At 39.2% G+C, this 16,343-nt stretch overlaps 1 protein-coding gene across 27 annotated transcripts in view; it reads left to right on the top strand.

Moving 5' to 3' along the window:
- The window catches only part of Gabpb1 (GA repeat binding protein, beta 1), a 55,529-nt gene that overhangs the window by 17,896 nt on the left and 21,290 nt on the right, over nt 1-16,343 (top strand). For 14 of the 27 annotated variants that reach the window (NM_207669.2, NM_001271468.1, XM_030247525.1 and 11 more), the window contains exons 2-5: nt 7,963-8,070; nt 12,818-12,985; nt 14,113-14,307; nt 15,920-16,031. In NM_207669.2, the coding sequence (NP_997552.1) occupies nt 7,963-8,070; nt 12,818-12,985; nt 14,113-14,307; nt 15,920-16,031 (583 nt within the window). Of the gene's footprint in view, nt 1-2,203; nt 3,550-7,962; nt 8,071-12,817; nt 12,986-14,112; nt 14,308-15,919; nt 16,032-16,343 lie in introns of those variants that run through there. The other 13 variants (NM_001271467.1, NM_001355109.1, XM_006498757.4 and 10 more) reach the window with 5 other exon arrangements.

The following is a 16,343-nucleotide window of genomic DNA, read 5'->3' as shown; positions in this document are numbered from 1 at the left end:
CTCCAGAAGAGGGTGCCAGATCTCGTTAAGGATGGTTGTGAGCCACCATGTGGTTGCTGGGATCTGAACTCAGGACCTTCAGAAGAGCAGTCAGTGCTCTTAACCTCTGAGCCATCTCTCCAGCCCAAAAATTCTTTTTTTTTTAAATTATTATTATTTGGGTTTTTAAAGATCTGATCTTGAAATAGGACCTCTCTAAAGAGCCCTGGCTGTCCTGGATTTCCCTATGAAGACCAGACTGGTCTTGAACTGACACAGATCCACCTGCCTTTTCATCCCAAATTCTAGGGTCAAAAGTATTTGGCACTTCGCCTAACTCTGAGCAGAAAGTTGTTTCAGTTGAGCTGGGTGGGGGCTTTCCCCGAGGGCGCCACTCCTTTTGCTCAGATCAGGCCTTGTCTTAATCTGCTATTTTTATCTGCACAAGTCTGGGCTCTAACATTGAATTTCTTCATGTTGTTTTTCTTTTCAAATTGTACATTTCTGTATTTGTTTTTGTTCTATTTGCTCCTTTTCATTGTAGATCTGCCTAAGAGTGATTACTAATGACCATGCCACATAGTCAACACCAAGGCTGGGCATGAAACAAATCCTGTCTTGAGAAAACCAAAACCAAACCAAACCAAACCAACCCACCAACCAAACAAAAATGGGAAATTTCCACTAAAGAAATAGTTCATGACTTTTATTGGCAGCTAACCTTTGCAGCAGCATCCACATGAATTTAGAGTCATGAAGAATACATGAATTAAAGGAGTTGTGAAATCTACCTGTGTCCCTCCATGGAGAGTCTGAGAGGCTGTGTGATACATGGATTGTTTTGGGGTCTCCGAGATGCCAGAGACATGAAATATCTGCTAACAAAGCACTGCATACAGGGAATGGAACATGCCCAGGAGAAGTGTGTTTCAGGCAGAAAAGGTGGAAGAACAGAGCCATCTAAAAGCCCTCTGACTCCAGACGTGAAGCTATGGGATCTGGAGTTTTCCCTGCTGGCTGGCTTGCTTGCTTGGTCCAGTATTTGCTCAACATGGCACCTTTCCTCCTTTTTGGAATGCGTGTGTGCACATACTGTACCTTTCTAAGCTGGGATTAATGTAATTTGCTTTTGCTTTTACAAAGGGTTACAAATACAGAAGAGACTTTGGACTTTTTTAACATGTTGAGACTATGAAGGACTATTCAGACTTTTGAAGTTGGACTGAATGCATTTTGCATTATAATATGACCAAGGGCATATGGGGACCAGGGAGAGGAATATGATGGCTTGAGTGAGAATGGCCCCCATAGACTGCTACAAGTGTGATGTAAAGGGCCCAGGATTCTATTGCAAACACACTTTCTTCTATAAACTTACGGCAAATAAGCCTGTAACCCTTGGTCAGGAATGTCTTTGTTCTGTGACTGATGGAACTGTTTGGGAAAGATTTGCCGTTGTTCCAGGAGGTGTGCCACTGGGCTGGGCTTGGAGGTGTATAAACATTCTTAGACCTTTAATCCCAGCACCAAGATAGCAGAGACTGGCAGATCTCTGGGATTTCAAGACAAACCTGGTCTACAAAGTGAGTTCTAGGCCAATCAGGGCCATACAGTGAGACCTTGTCTCAAGGGAAAAAAATTCTTAGACGCATGGATGTATATAATCCATGATATTGTGTATTAGTATTATACTGTATCGTCATTTAATGATGGTTAGTTGGTGGGTCAGATAAAGTGCATGCTTTAGGTAGGGCAAGCAGGTACTAGAGAAGAGAGGGTCCCTGAGCAGGAGCATGCACTCTAGAGCACCACTGGTTTTGAGCAGGCTTGCATTGCTGAAGTGGATAAAAGAATGCAGTAGAGAAAAAAAGATGAGCATTTCCCCCACATTCCCAGGGACAAGGCACATCCGTCTTGAAAAGCCTAACAGGTAGTAAGAAGGACTCTTCAATTGAAATCTGGTGTCAGGTCCTAGTTCCCGAAACAGGCTTACCCTGAGACATTTGTTGCTCCACTTTGTGTTATCATAGGATGTTTGGCCTTGAGATCTGAGCTTTGGGATCAAGGTTATGGTTATAGGAGTGGGGACCTTGTAGATAAATTGGTTCTTGTACAGTGGTAGTGTGGAGTACACATTGGCACAATGATACTTTTTTGCTATTTTAATTTCTTTGAGATGGCCCTGTGGCTGGCTTGGAACTTCGTCATCTTGCCTTATCTTCTCCATTGCTGGGATTACAGATTTTTTTTTTTTATATATGTGAGTATACTGTAGCTGTCTTCAGACACACCAGAAGAGGGCATTGGATGGTTGTGAGCCACCGTGTTTGTTGGGGATTGAACTCAGGACCTCTGGAAGAGCAGTCAGTGTTCCCAACCCCTGAGCCATCTCTCTAGCCCTTATGTAGAGATTTTTAATAGAAGTGTTTTTTTTGTTTTTTTTTTTTACTTTTTAATTCTTTTTATTTTTTTTTTCCATTTTTTATTAGGTATTTAACTCATTTACATTTCCAATGCTATACCAAAAGTCCCCCATATCCACCCACCCCCACTCCCCTGCCCACCCACTCCCCCTTTTTGGCCCTGGTATTCCCCTGTAATAGAAGTGTTTTTAATTGCATGAGTAATATGTGTTCCTTGCACAAAACTTACAGAATAGTGGGAAATTTTGTATTTTTAATTATTATGCTTTATTGTTTTTTCTTTTTCTGTGAATTTTTTTTACATAATTCAGTTTATGTTGTATACAGTTTAGAGTCTTGATTCTTAATACATTACATATTATTTGTAAATGTTTTTAAATAAAAGTATTGAAGATGTCATTTAAATTTGTATGCATGTATAGCTGTCGTTCCTGTAGCCACTAGATGGCACTCACCGTGTATCATTCTTGTGATCTCAAGTAGCTCTTGAGAAGTGAAGTTTCTAGGTGGATCTTAGGTTTTAATTTAAGGAAAGCAATGGTTCATGCTAGACCGTGATAAGCATTTCATAAACAGTAAATGAAGTCAAGGTGGAACATACTGTAATGGATATTTTTATAGTCTCACGGGGAAAGGGAGTATTAAACTAAGTGATGTAGCATAACACAGACAGTGGTAGGTATATTGGCAGTCAATTGTTCTTCAAATGGAGAAATCAAATGATGAGTTCTATATTTTAATTGCTAACCCTCATTTTTTTAATACTAATTTTTTCCTGAGGATTTAACGTGCTGTAGATAAACAGCCTGAATGAACTGAAAACTTGACCCATTTACACATATATGGGTATACATGCATGTGTGCATATAAGGCCAGAGGTTGAAATTGAGTGTCTTCAGTTGCTCGCCATTTTATTTATTGGAGGCATGGCCTCTCATTGAACTCAGAGCACTATGAATTTGGCTAGCCTTATCTCCACCTTGTAGGTGCTAGGCTCTCCCATCCACCTGGTGTTATGGGTCCTGAACTGTGGTTCTCGTGTTTCACAGCAGCCCTCCTACCTGCTGACCAGCTCCCAGACTCTTGGGCATTTTCATTGTCTGGATGCAACTGAATTTCTCCCAGTCAGAATTCATTGTGTTTTCAGGTGAGCATAGAAAAATGTTTGCTACATTTTGATATTTTTCATTATTTAAAGTTTTTTAAAATTTTTGTCTGGACAAAAAAATGAGAGCATCTTTGATTTTCTTCCTGTTAGATCCATTTGTATCTTTTAAAGTGTTTAATTCCTTCTCTTAAGTTGAAATGAATACAGTTTTGGTGCTGGGGAGATGATGTCTAAGCGGTTAAGAGTATCTACTGGTCCAGTGGAGGACCCAGAACATGAGACTGTTCCTCGCCATTTGAGATTGTCCCCATTGTGAGACTTGTTAGTATTTCTGACAGGACCATTAGTACATGTTAGAGACTTCCCCACCTTTTAATCTCCAATGCTTCCCTGTGTGAACAACGGTCCTCTAGGGGACAATGTTGATACTTTTGAGACCCACTGACTTAGTGTAGTGACTTGAATCTGTTATATTGTCTATGGTTTTGGTGGCACACGCCTTTAATCCCGGCACTTGGGAGGCAGAGGCAGGCAGATTTCTGAGTTAGAGGCCAGCCTGATCTACAGAGTGAGTTCCAAGACAGCCAGGGCTACACAGAGAAACTCTGTCTCGAAAAAAAAAAATCACAGTAGCTTCAGTGCCAGGGTCTTAAATACGGTAGGTTTTGAATAACTGAAACATGGGGAAGTTCTGGGAGTATATTTACTCAAGTGTATGTCATCAAGTGTGCTCTGCAGTATCCTTCATTTTCTTCCACTCCTCCTGTTTAGTAGCAGGCATGTGGGACCTTCTTCAGGGTTGTATTTACTTACTTGACAGCTGTGCAGTGTAATATGGTCCATAAAAATTACAGAAACTATAAAATGGAAAATTTTCCCATAATCATACTATTAGATCACTTGTTCATAGTTAAGTACTATATAATATATATATGTATATATATATGTGTGTGTGTACAAAATTTTAGTACTATATATACACATATACTTAGAAAAATATGTACATATGTATATATCACTAAAAATATTAACAAACGATCCACTAGTATGATACAAATATATTCCAAGGCAAGCTGTGTAGTCCAAGCTAGTCTTGAACTTAGATTCTTTTATCTACTTAAGCCTCTCAGTTGCTGAGAGTAATCTGTGTGCTAACACACCTGATTATATTTTGTTCTTTATGTTTTGATATTTAAAGTATGCCTATTAGCTGAGCATCACATAGATTTTCTTATATAGCTTTGGACTAATTAAATAGTTACTTTTTGTGGTGTTAGGTTCTCTAACTGAACAACTTTTCTTTCTTTAGATTGTTTTCATTATAACTTATCTACTTTCCCCCCTTTACAGTAGGTTAACAGAATGGTAATAATTTAATTAGTGGGTTCGTTGTATTCTTAGAACTTTTAATAAATTTACTAAATTAAGTTAAAGCTGGTTCACGTTTGCTATTGTTGACATACATAACAGAGCAGTGTGTAAAAGTATAAGCTTTAATCACTACACTACTAGACTACAGTAGAAATTAGTTTACATGTCAATGACAGTCCACAGTTCATTCTTTTTGAAGACTACATGGTCACCTTGTTCTTTTACCACTGTGTTGGGTTCTTATTTATGTTTTCTCCCCATCTTTGTTTTGAGTTAGGCTTCTTTTTTCCCCCATTGTATATAGCCCTTTATCATCAACTCAAATAGAAGGTATATGTTGTACAGCATGAGTAGTAATTTTCTATAACTAGAGATGTCTTATATCCTACAACAGATCATTTATAAATGTAATTTCTCTTATTAAAAAACGTCTACCCTTTTCTGCCTTTGTATAATTTGCAAAGCTAATCTGAAGTGGAGTGTATATGTGGAAGTCTGTAAAGAGTGCAAATTCCAGCTAAATGCTTTCAAATTCCAGCTAAATGCTTTACAAATAACTTTTAAAAATGTGTGCCTTTGCATAGAAGATAGCATGATATCAAAGAAAATGGGTAGAGAATCAAGAAATCAGGATTTGAAAACGAGTTCCTGATAATTTTGAATTTGGCAGAGGACCTACTCTCCAGAATGTGTAAAAATCAAAGTGAATAAAAGACTAACTTTAGACAAGAAAATTGTAGTCTGGCACTGTGTAGTTGTTCTCCAGATGTTGCTCTTTCTGGTACTATACATGCCAAATGGGTCTGCTTAGCTGTATAAACAATGTAAAAGTGTTTTCTTTATATAAAAATTTAAAAATTCTTATTTGAAGGATAAGTCTTATTTTAGAGACATTGAAATGAAATTTGGCTCATCTACTTTATAGATATTGTGTTTAGTCGTTTAGATTTTGCTATACTTCTAGGAGAAAGGTCAGCTTTTCTTTTACAGATTATATAGTTTTTTTTTTTCTTTGTTTGTTTGTTTTTGGTTTTTTTGAGACAGGATTTCTCTGTGTAGCCCTGGCTGTTCTGGAACTCACTCAGTAGACCAGGCTGATCTCGAACTCAGAAATCCGCCTGCCTCTGCCTCCCAAGTGCTAAAATTAAAGGCGTGCGCCACCGCCGCCCAGCTAGATTATATAGTCTTTAATGGAAAATTACTGCTTAAGGCTCCTTTGCCTTTTGGTGTGCTGGTTACTGATAGATGATCTCTAGGAAGGACCTTTATCAGAGATCAGAAGTGTAGTGTGTTTGCAGAGATTAAAGATCTTGTGTTACAGAGAAAACGGGAGCCGGGCGTAGTGGCGCACACCTTTAATCCCAGTGCTCGGGAGGCAGAGGCAGGTGGATTTCTGAGTTCAAGGCCAGCCTGGTCTACAGAGTGAGTTCCAGGACAGCCAGGGGCTACAGAGAAACCCTGTCTTGAAACACCCCCCTCCCCAAAAAAAAAAGAAAAGAAAATGGGAGAGAGGGAAAAAACCCCAGAAGGACAAAGGTAAAAGAAATGTTGCACGTGTTACATGCAAACAAACAAAACACACAAAGAAAAACTCGTATAAACTCTACAACTGCTTATATCAGCTTTCATATTTGTCACTACAGGGGACAATATGAACTCTTACTGTTACACATGGAATAGCACTTAGGAAATCCCACCTGTGTGCCCACCTGGTGTTCATGGCCTTCTGTGGTTCGTCTTGTGCAGGGTGTGCATGCTCTCATATTACAGAACCTACCAAAACATGACAATTTGGCGTAGTTCTTTCCAGAAGTTTCTTATAGTTTTCTCCTAACATTTCCAAGTATGTAGCATGTCTTATTCCTTCTTGGAAGAGATAACCTTTCCAAGGTCTTTCTCATGGGTTCTTCTTGAGTGACAGCTCTTCACATGAGCGGCTGCTCTGGTCTCTCTCCTTCATGACTTTAACCTTGTGAGTGCACTGCATTTCTTTTTAAGACAAATTTGAATCCCAGCTGCAGCTTTTTCTTACTGAATCTCAAAAAGATCCCATGTTTTCACTTTTTCACAGGCCTACAGTCTTCCCTGTTTTTCTTTTATACAGTATCACAGATTAAGCTTCTAACAAGAAGGCTTTCTGGACTTGAAGCTTTCTTTTTTCTTAGAATGACTGTCTGTGAAATCTGAGCACCTTAAGACTTTGCTCACCTATAGAGTCCTGCCATGGCCTTTCCTGACATAGACGTCGGAGTGTCCTCTCTGCCTCCCTCTTCCTCCTTCCTCCCTGGCTGGGACATTAGTCTTCAGAGATAGATAGATTTATTTATTTATTTATTTATTTATTTATTTATTTATTTATTTAATGCACATGAATACACCATTGCTGTCTTCAGACACTCCAGAAGAGGCCATCAGATCCTATTACAGATGGTTGTGAGCCACCATGTGGTTGCTGGGAATTGAACTCAGGACCTCTGGAAGAGCAGTTGGTGCTCTTTACTGCTGAGCCATCTCTCCAGCCCTTTAGAGAATTCTTAAATTCAAGATTAATTCTCTTTATAGATTCTTAGTGAGACATATGAACTATTCATAAGACCATTCAATTCCATTTTAGAACTTGCATGGAGCGTAAATTGTGCTTGTTTCTGGAAGATTTTTCGTGTGCACCGTATGCACTAGAGCAGAAGACAGTTGTTTTAGGATTTGAACACATATTTCAGAAGAGCTTATGGTAGAGCAGCTTATATCAGTAACAGGACAGTATTTTATACTTTAACTATACTCCAATAAAAAAAGTTGCCAGTTTTTTTCCTTAGACTCACAGTACCTGACTCCTTACCTTATCTGTCTTTGCTTGCCATATGTAAAGAATTTAAACCAACTTTGCTCAGGCAAAAACTTAGTGAGAAGAGAAATGAATACATTTCAGGGATCCAAATATAAATTGCTTTGTGTGATCACTAGTTTTAGATTAACAGTACCATATTTGAAAGGATAACTGAGAATGGACTTGCAAATGAAGGGAAGTCATACCGCTGTGTGTAATGGGAAATTCTGATGTCAGTCATGTGTTTCATTTAGATGTCCCTGGTAGATTTGGGGAAGAAGCTTTTAGAAGCGGCACGAGCCGGTCAAGATGATGAAGTTCGCATTTTGATGGCAAATGGAGCTCCTTTTACTACAGACTGGGTAAAGAGTGATCTTAATGTCATAGAATTGCTTTTATTTCCACCTCCTCTTCTGCTTCTCTCTTCCTCCCAGATAAAAGTTAATCTGATATTTATGCTGAACCATTTCTTCAGTCCCTAATTAAACTGTCTTTTAAATTAATGGCTCATATTATTTTCTTGGGGTTTTTTTTAAAGATTTATTTATTATATGTAAGTACACTGTAGCTGTCTTCAGACACTCCAGAAGAGGGCGTCAGATCTTGTTACGGATGGCTGTGAGCCACCATGTGGTTGCTGGGAATTGAACTTGGAAGAGCAGTCAGTGCTCTTAACTGCTGAGCCATCTCTTCAGCCCTCATATTATTTTCTTAATGATAGACATTATCCACTCTATGAATAAACGTTATTTGTTTTAAAGATTCTAGACTATACTAGTTTGGTGTGATTATAATATATAGCTCCCAAGGAACGAATCAATAATTCACAAAGTAACAAAGATGGAGTTTCAGCTGCTCCTGAAAAAAGGAAAAAAAAAAAAAGAGTTTGCATTTTGGTTGCTACTTGTAAAATTGTAAGAAGCGCTACCATGGAGGCAGAGGCAGGGAGATCTGTGTAGTAAACTTCAGGAGATCCAAAGCTAGTCAGAAAACAAGAACAAAACAAAGAAAAAAAAAGAGAGAGAGAAGAAAAGAGAGATGACCAAACCAACTAGAAAGAACAGAAAGGGAGCAGTTTTTTGCAATATAAAAGGCAGTGTGGATGAGGCAGAAGACATACCCGTTCATTTCTAGGGGAAAAGCAAAAGGGCTGGGTTTAGGAACTACATTAACAACAACAGAATAATAACATTAATAACAACAGAAAAATCTGATCCCTCCCACGCCTATACAGGGTTTCTCTGTGTAGCCTTGGCTAGCCTGGAACTTGCTCTGTAGACCAGACTGGTGTCAAACTCAAGAGACCTGCCTCTGCCTCCCAAGTGCTGAGATTAAAGGTATATACCACCAGAAATTTCTGATTTTTAACTTTTGTTTTTATTCCTTGTTTTAAAACTTTTCATGTGATTTTTTAAAAAAAATTTATACAAGCATCAATTCCTGCATGCCTTTCATCTACCTTCAAAAACTACATCATGGTAAATCTTACCCCTCTATGAACTTTCTTTGTATTACTTTAAAGCAAATCCCAGGAACTGGCATTTCATCTATAAATATTACAGCATTTGTCTGTATCAGATAAGATGCTTTCACTAAAGAATTTCAAGGAAAGTGCTGAACTAATTGAGGGAGGGCAGACGCCTGCCTTTGATCCCAGCAGCTGGAGGCAGAGGCAGAGGCAGGTGGGGCTCAGTGAGTTCGAGGCCAGCCTGCTCTACAGAAGCCAGTTCCAGGACAACCAGAGCTACACAAAGAAACTGTCTTGAAAAACTAACCAAGCACACATACACCAAAAACAAACAAACACCAGTGAATCTAGAACACTGAATGTAAGCTGGGATCCAGAGAATTTGTTTTCTAGAAAGTTTGCTGCGTTTAGATTTCTTTGTTAGCTTCCCAGCTCACTAGCATGGGGTGCTGAAGACAAAAACCTAGGAGTGCCTCAGGGCTGACGCTGTAAGACAATATCTCAGAATATGAGGATCTCTCTGCACCTCCTCCTCTTCTCCCTACAAAGAAATGATTTGATGTGAATGAGGGAGAGAGGTAAAAGTTTATTGAAGAGAATTTGGAATCACAAGCAAGTCTTGTATATTTGAAGCCTGAATTCACAAACACCATGTACCCTACAGGCCAAGGACTGAATGTGAAGTTTCTTTGGACCAGGGTTCTTTCAGTGTCCCTGGAAGAAGCAAATGCATATTCCCTAGAGAAACCTACTTTTTAAAATCCCAGCTTCATATCCACTAACAATGCTTCAAGGAAAGTGAGCTGAAAGAGCCTGACGGCAGAAACTGACCTGTTGAGGATTGTAGGTAACAGTCAGTAACAAGTTAGAGACAGCTGCAGACACCTTAGAGAGCCGATGGGAGGAAATGCACGGTGTAGAAACACAGTAGAAAATGTAAGTCATATCAGGAGCTTTGAGAGATGCCAAGAACATTGCCATAGTGACAAAGGTGGGACAGCCCACAAAGCATGTGTGGGTCAGGATGAAGTAGTTTGAAATACATCCTAGAATTTCCAGAATCGACAAATGCCCACAAATTCAAGTAACCCAACCAATTTTTAGCAGAATCAAGTTGTTGGAAATTCATGCTTATAAGAGCTTTCTCAGTGGTTGGGAACACTTGTTGCTCTTGTAGAGGACCTGGGCTCATTGCTCAGTTCCCACAGGGCAGCTCACAACTGCCTCAAACTCCTATTCCAGAGGATTCTTCTGGCCTCCACAGGCATTGCGCATATATGGTGCACAGACATACATATAGAAAAATACTCATACACATAAAATAAAAATAATTTCTTTTTAAAGAAAATACATACTAGATATATCATCATGATGCTGTAGTAATAGTACATGAAGACAGAAGGATCATAAGTAAGGATTAGTACCCACAGTATATAAGACATTCCTGCGGGTCAGTAATAACAGACAGGTGACTCAGTGGGACTTCTCCAAGATAAAGTTCGAACGGCCAGTAGATACAAAGCAGTCTTCAATTTGCTCAGTAAATGAAAAATAAAGCCAGAAGCTATTTGCCACATCTACCAGGTTAGTGAAGTAATGTCTAGAGTGCAACCTTGGTGAGGAGATCAAAAGAAGGTGAATTGATTTAGCCATTTTGGAGGACAGCTTGACAATGCTTAGTAAATTTTAACATGTGTATGCTCTTTGTAGCAGTTGAGCTTCTAGACTACAGAAGAAAATTTTATTTATGTGCTTGAGTTACTAGAAGACCATGTGTAGCAGAAATATTTATAATAAAGCTGGGAACAAAACAGTATTTATCAGCTGATTAGTGGAATTAGTTATGGCTTTTCTGGAGTGGACTATTGTAGAGAGTGCACTACATTCTTGGCCACTAACATGAATGCATCTTGTAAACATAGTAAGTAGTAGACAAGTCACAAGAACACGTGGTAGGACTTTAAACTTCAAAACAGAGAACAAAGAATACCATTTAAGGATTATAACTGATACAAATTAAAACAAAGAAATGCTTGTCAAACAATTCTGACTAGGGACTGGGGAGATGGGAGTGGTAAATGCTTGCTGTGAAAGCATGCCCTTGGTTTAGGTCCCTGAACTCGTACCACACACATCCATAGTAAAACTGATTCCTTTTTTGAATAGCATTTTCCTGAGGGACAAGGGAAGGGCTTGTGATTAGGGAGCAACATGTGGGGGACTTTAGTATGCATGTTATATGTACTTTTTCTTTCATTGTGAGCCAAAAAGAAAAAGTCTTAAGAGTAACAGAATTAAGCCGGGTGTGATGGCGCACGCCTTTAATCCCAACACTTGGGAGGCAGAGGCAGGCGGATTTCTGAGTTTGAGGCCAGCCTGGTCTACAAAGTGAGTTCCAGGACAGCCAGGGCTATACAGAGAAACCCTGTCTTGAAAAACAAACAGGGGCTGGCGAGATGGCTCAGTGGGTAAGAGCACCCGACTGCTCTTCCGAAGGTCCAGAGTTCAAATCCCAGCAACCACATGGTGGCTCACAACCATCCCCAACAAGATCTGACTCCCTCTTCTAGAGTGTCTGAAGACAGCTACAGTGTACTTACATATAATCAATAAATAAATCTTAAAAAAAAAAAAAAAAAAAAAAAGAAAAACAAACAAACAAACAAAAAACCAACTGAGGTGATGGCTCAGAGGTTAAGACCATTTGCTGCTCTTGCAGAGGACCTAGGCTCAATTCCTTGTACCTCCTTGATGACTCACAACTGTCTATTACCCTAGTTCTTGGGGCTATGTTCCATTATATTCAGGCAAAACACTCATACATATAAAGTAAAATGAATAAATCTAAAATTAAAAAGCCAGAGGTGCTGCTTAACAGTGACAAATTTGCAAATTTTATGATAATGGTGAAATATCTCTTAACATTATTGACTGGCAATCAGAGTTAGTGGGCTTTTTTGTTATTAATGCATGTATTATAATGTAAGCTAAATTTTATCTATTTAGATATGTGCCTCTGATGTAAATTTCTTCATTTTCAGATCATAATTGTTTCTAACTATTTAAACAATTGTTTATTTATGTGCATTGGTGTTTTTGCATCCATGTATGTCTGTATAATTGTGTTAGATCCTCTGGACCTGGGTTATAAACAGTTGTGAGCTGCCGAGTGGGTGCAGGGAGTGGATCCAGGTCCTCTGGAAGTGCAGCATGGTAGTCACTGAGCTTAGCTGCCTTAGCGCTAACTGTTACTAAAGTCAGTTCTAGTCGTCTGTTAGTGACAACGAGCTAAGCATGCTATAATCCCAGCACTTAGGAGGCTGAGACACCATCTCTAGTTTGAGGCCTGAAACCTTGTCTAAAATAAAAGTAGAGCAAGGGAGAGGAGCAAGAAGAAGAGAATGTGAATGAAAGGACTTTTCCCACACTAATACATGTATGGGACTTCGTGAGGACTTCTATGAAGATAAGCCTGAGTTGAGTAATTTCTTTTGATGTTTGAATTACTATGTATATAATGGAATATGCTTCACTGTTTAAAAATATAGAATAGTTTGTAGTAGAATTGTATTAGAAGCAACTAAAAAACCGGACTTTTTTTTTGTGTGTGTACATATGCATGCGTGTGTTTCTTGTTACAGTTGGGAACTTCTCCACTTCATCTGGCCGCACAGTATGGGCATTTCTCTACCACAGAGGTTCTTCTCCGAGCCGGTGTAAGTAGAGATGCCAGGACCAAAGTGGACCGGACACCACTGCACATGGCGGCTTCTGAGGGCCATGCCAACATAGTAGAAGTTTTGCTTAAGGTATGTCTTTTCTTTTTGGACTGAGGTTTTAAAAAATCGAAACCCCACAAGAACATTTTAAGATGAGAAAGGAGATGAGTTTTATTAAGTGCCCACTTTTTGTTTGACTATTGATAGAGCGTATTGATAGAGATGCATGTAAGTCTGTCAAATGAATATTGCCTTAAGGTTTTCTTTGGAGGGAAAAACAGCCACAGGTGTGTTCTCAGTTAAGAGTCAACCATTGAGAGTCAGCCTTGTGGGTGAAGAGCTACAGCTTTGCCTTAATACAGTCAGAGTCCTTATGCAGGGAAGGTTAGTATTGGATGGTTAGCAAGCAGATTAATAAGTAATTAAATGCGAGTTTGTCTTCAGTCGTGTAAATGTCAAAAGGTCACACAGAAGATGCTGGAGCAGAGTGGCAATATATTATGCTTGACCGCTTTTAAGGATAAAAGCTTGTAGCTTAACTTAGCTTGTAGATTAACTTAGGTGAAAGAAATGCAAGGGAGTATGGTATAAATCTCATGTAGTCCTAGGTATTTTAAGGCCACGTTAAACAGTACAGACTCATGTTGATATTTAATTAGTGGATGGAAGCATTATCATTTCAGCCTGAGAGCAGAGCAGGGCAGGAACCCTTCCTGAGCTGTTTGATATTCTGTGTTGTATTGAACTGTGTTGTAAAGCACACGCGTACCCTCGCTGGCTACAGCACGCTGAGTATGTGACAGTGCCGTACACAGCTCTCTCTGATTCCTTAGGTTGTTCTTGTTTGGAAAGCAAAGGGTACATATATTTAATTGTAAGAGATCACTCACCATAAACCATTAAAGAGTTTTGGAGACAAACTCAGTGCTGCCCCTCACCTGGTAGGCCACTTCAGCTCTGTGTGCCCCTATCCGAGTACTAGACGCAGAATTATCTTATTTCAAGAACTCAGAAGAAAAGTAGCTGGGAAAATCAGCATGATAGAAAAATGATTAAGTGGCAGATAACTGATAATTACTGAACATGTATTTAATATCTCTCCCCCCAAAATTAACAGGTGCTTTTACTTGCTTAAAAGCATTGTGGCTAGTGCTTTCATACAGGGATTCTTTATATTTCCTATCTTGAAATATTACTGATTTTGAAATATCTTTTAGCATGGTGCTGACGTCAATGCAAAGGATATGTTAAAGATGACAGCTCTGCATTGGGCAACAGAACATAATCATCAAGAGGTGGTGGAGCTTTTAATCAAATATGGTGCTGATGTACACACGCAGAGTAAATTTTGTAAAACTGCATTTGATATTTCAATAGACAATGGAAATGAAGATTTAGCAGAGATATTACAGGTAACTTGGCTTTGAGTTTAAGAAACCATGAAAGGCAGCTTGCAGCCAGATGCTAGCTGTCTTACAGCTTTTCCTCCTGGGCTCAGTTTTCTTGAATGGCCATGTTCTCTCCACTTCTCTGGTCATTACTGTCTGTACAGTGGAAGGTTAGAGAAGGCGCTTACCTTCTGTGCTTTCAGTTTCTGAGCTCCCTTTCTGGACATTTAATTATTTTTTTTTTTTTGCACATCTGAATATCATGTTTTATCAAAACCATTGTAAACTACTTTATAAAGAAATTAGTACCTCCTGGATGTGTGATATAGTTTGTTCTTTTTAAATTTTGTTTAAAAAATTAAAATTTAGTGTGTGTGTGTGTGTGTGTGTGTACGTACACGCGAGCGCGTGTGCATGCGCATGCATGATGTTGGGGGTGGGTTGGGTGTACATGTGGGCCAGAGAGTTAACTGTGGATGGAGTCGCTTCTCTCTTAGTCTTCACGTGGGTTCTGGGGACTGAACTAAGGTCTTCAAGCTTCTATGGTGAGCACTTTTAACTACTGAACCATCCTGAACCCCCTCTTCATTTTAAACCTACTTTGTCTAACATTGATATATTTACATTTTAAAAAATGTTAGTTGGGATGTAGCAAGTGGTATGTTTCGCTGAGCAGGATTTTCATTTGTGGGGCTTCGATGCCCAGGAGTGAGTGCAAAGCTCTACTTCAGTCTTTTTTAAGGACTGAGCTGATTTGACATTGGTTTCCATTCTACCAAGATGATCTTTTCCCCTTTCATCTCTTTCCAGTGGTACAGCTTTTAGGAGTTTCCCCAGGCAGCCCCTCTCCCCCCACACCCTGTCTCTTCCCTCAGCACCTCCAAAATGGCTGAAGCTTTCAGTGGCAAAAAAGCAGTAGCTACCAAAACAGACACATCTGATTAAAAGTGGCAAAACTTTGCCAAGGTTTTGTGATATAAGTGATAGAGTCTATTATTCTGGTTTCTTTCTTTCCCTTTTTACCATCTATAAAAATGAAACAACTATTTGTAGATATAGTTATGGTTGACTTTTCTGGTAACTGGAATTACTTTTCCCTTGTCTTCTTTTCCTGTTCTCAGTAGGACTCTCTAAGATTACCTGACTCTATTAAACGTTCACAACTTTATTGTAAGATGTGTTACGTGCTGGGAAGTAATGAGTCGTACCTTGACTTTCATTTTTCATATCTGGGAATATAATTTAAGAGTTGAGATTTAAAGATTGAGAATAATTAAATGGAGATGCCATACTTTAATATGTCATGTTATGCATTACCTAATGTGATAGAAAGAATTTAAATACTTCTACAGAACAATAGACTATCTTGCGTTGCATACCTTTTCTGTAAGAATCTATGAGATTCTTACTAATTTCTCCTTTAGCAAGGTTTGCCGTCTCCACAGAAGGCCTTAGGGGATGGCTCATCCCTATACTTACTGCTGTGCTCTCAGTGATCCACTGTCATCTTCCCATTGCATTGTGGGGCTTTCCTGAGAGACTGTTTCTTCATGTGTGTGTTTATATACTACATTGAGAACCTGTCCCAGACGTGCTACCTGGAGTTCTGAAAATACCGTGATAATTTGTTCCCTAGATTGCTATGCAGAACCAAATCAACACCAACCCGGAGAGTCCTGACACTGTGACAATACACGCTGCCACACCACAGTTCATCATTGGACCCGGAGGGGTGGTGAACCTCACAGGTCTGGTATCTAAGGCGGCAGGTATTGAGATGCATGTAGGATAGCTGTTAGGATGTTAAGCTAGTAGGTATTCATCAGTTTAAGGAAGGACTGTTGGAGAATGAGGGTAAAAGTACCATCCACTCTTTTGGTCTCCTAGTTATTTACAAACCATTTGCTAAGATAAACGAATCTAAAGAAAGGCAGTCTTACATGGTGTAAAACAGTGTTACCTTTCCCAAACTGATGCTCTCCGATGTTGGTTAACACTTTAGTGAGATTGGAAGATGAGTGGGGTACATGGGATTAAACACCCTAAAATGTGAATTCTGT

The sequence above is a fragment of the Mus musculus genome, chromosome 2 (genome assembly GCF_000001635.26).
Source record: "Mus musculus strain C57BL/6J chromosome 2, GRCm38.p6 C57BL/6J".
NCBI classification, from domain to species: domain Eukaryota; kingdom Metazoa; phylum Chordata; class Mammalia; order Rodentia; family Muridae; genus Mus; species Mus musculus.
Note: the sequence above shows the minus strand (reverse complement) of the source record. Positions and strands in the feature narration are given on the sequence as shown.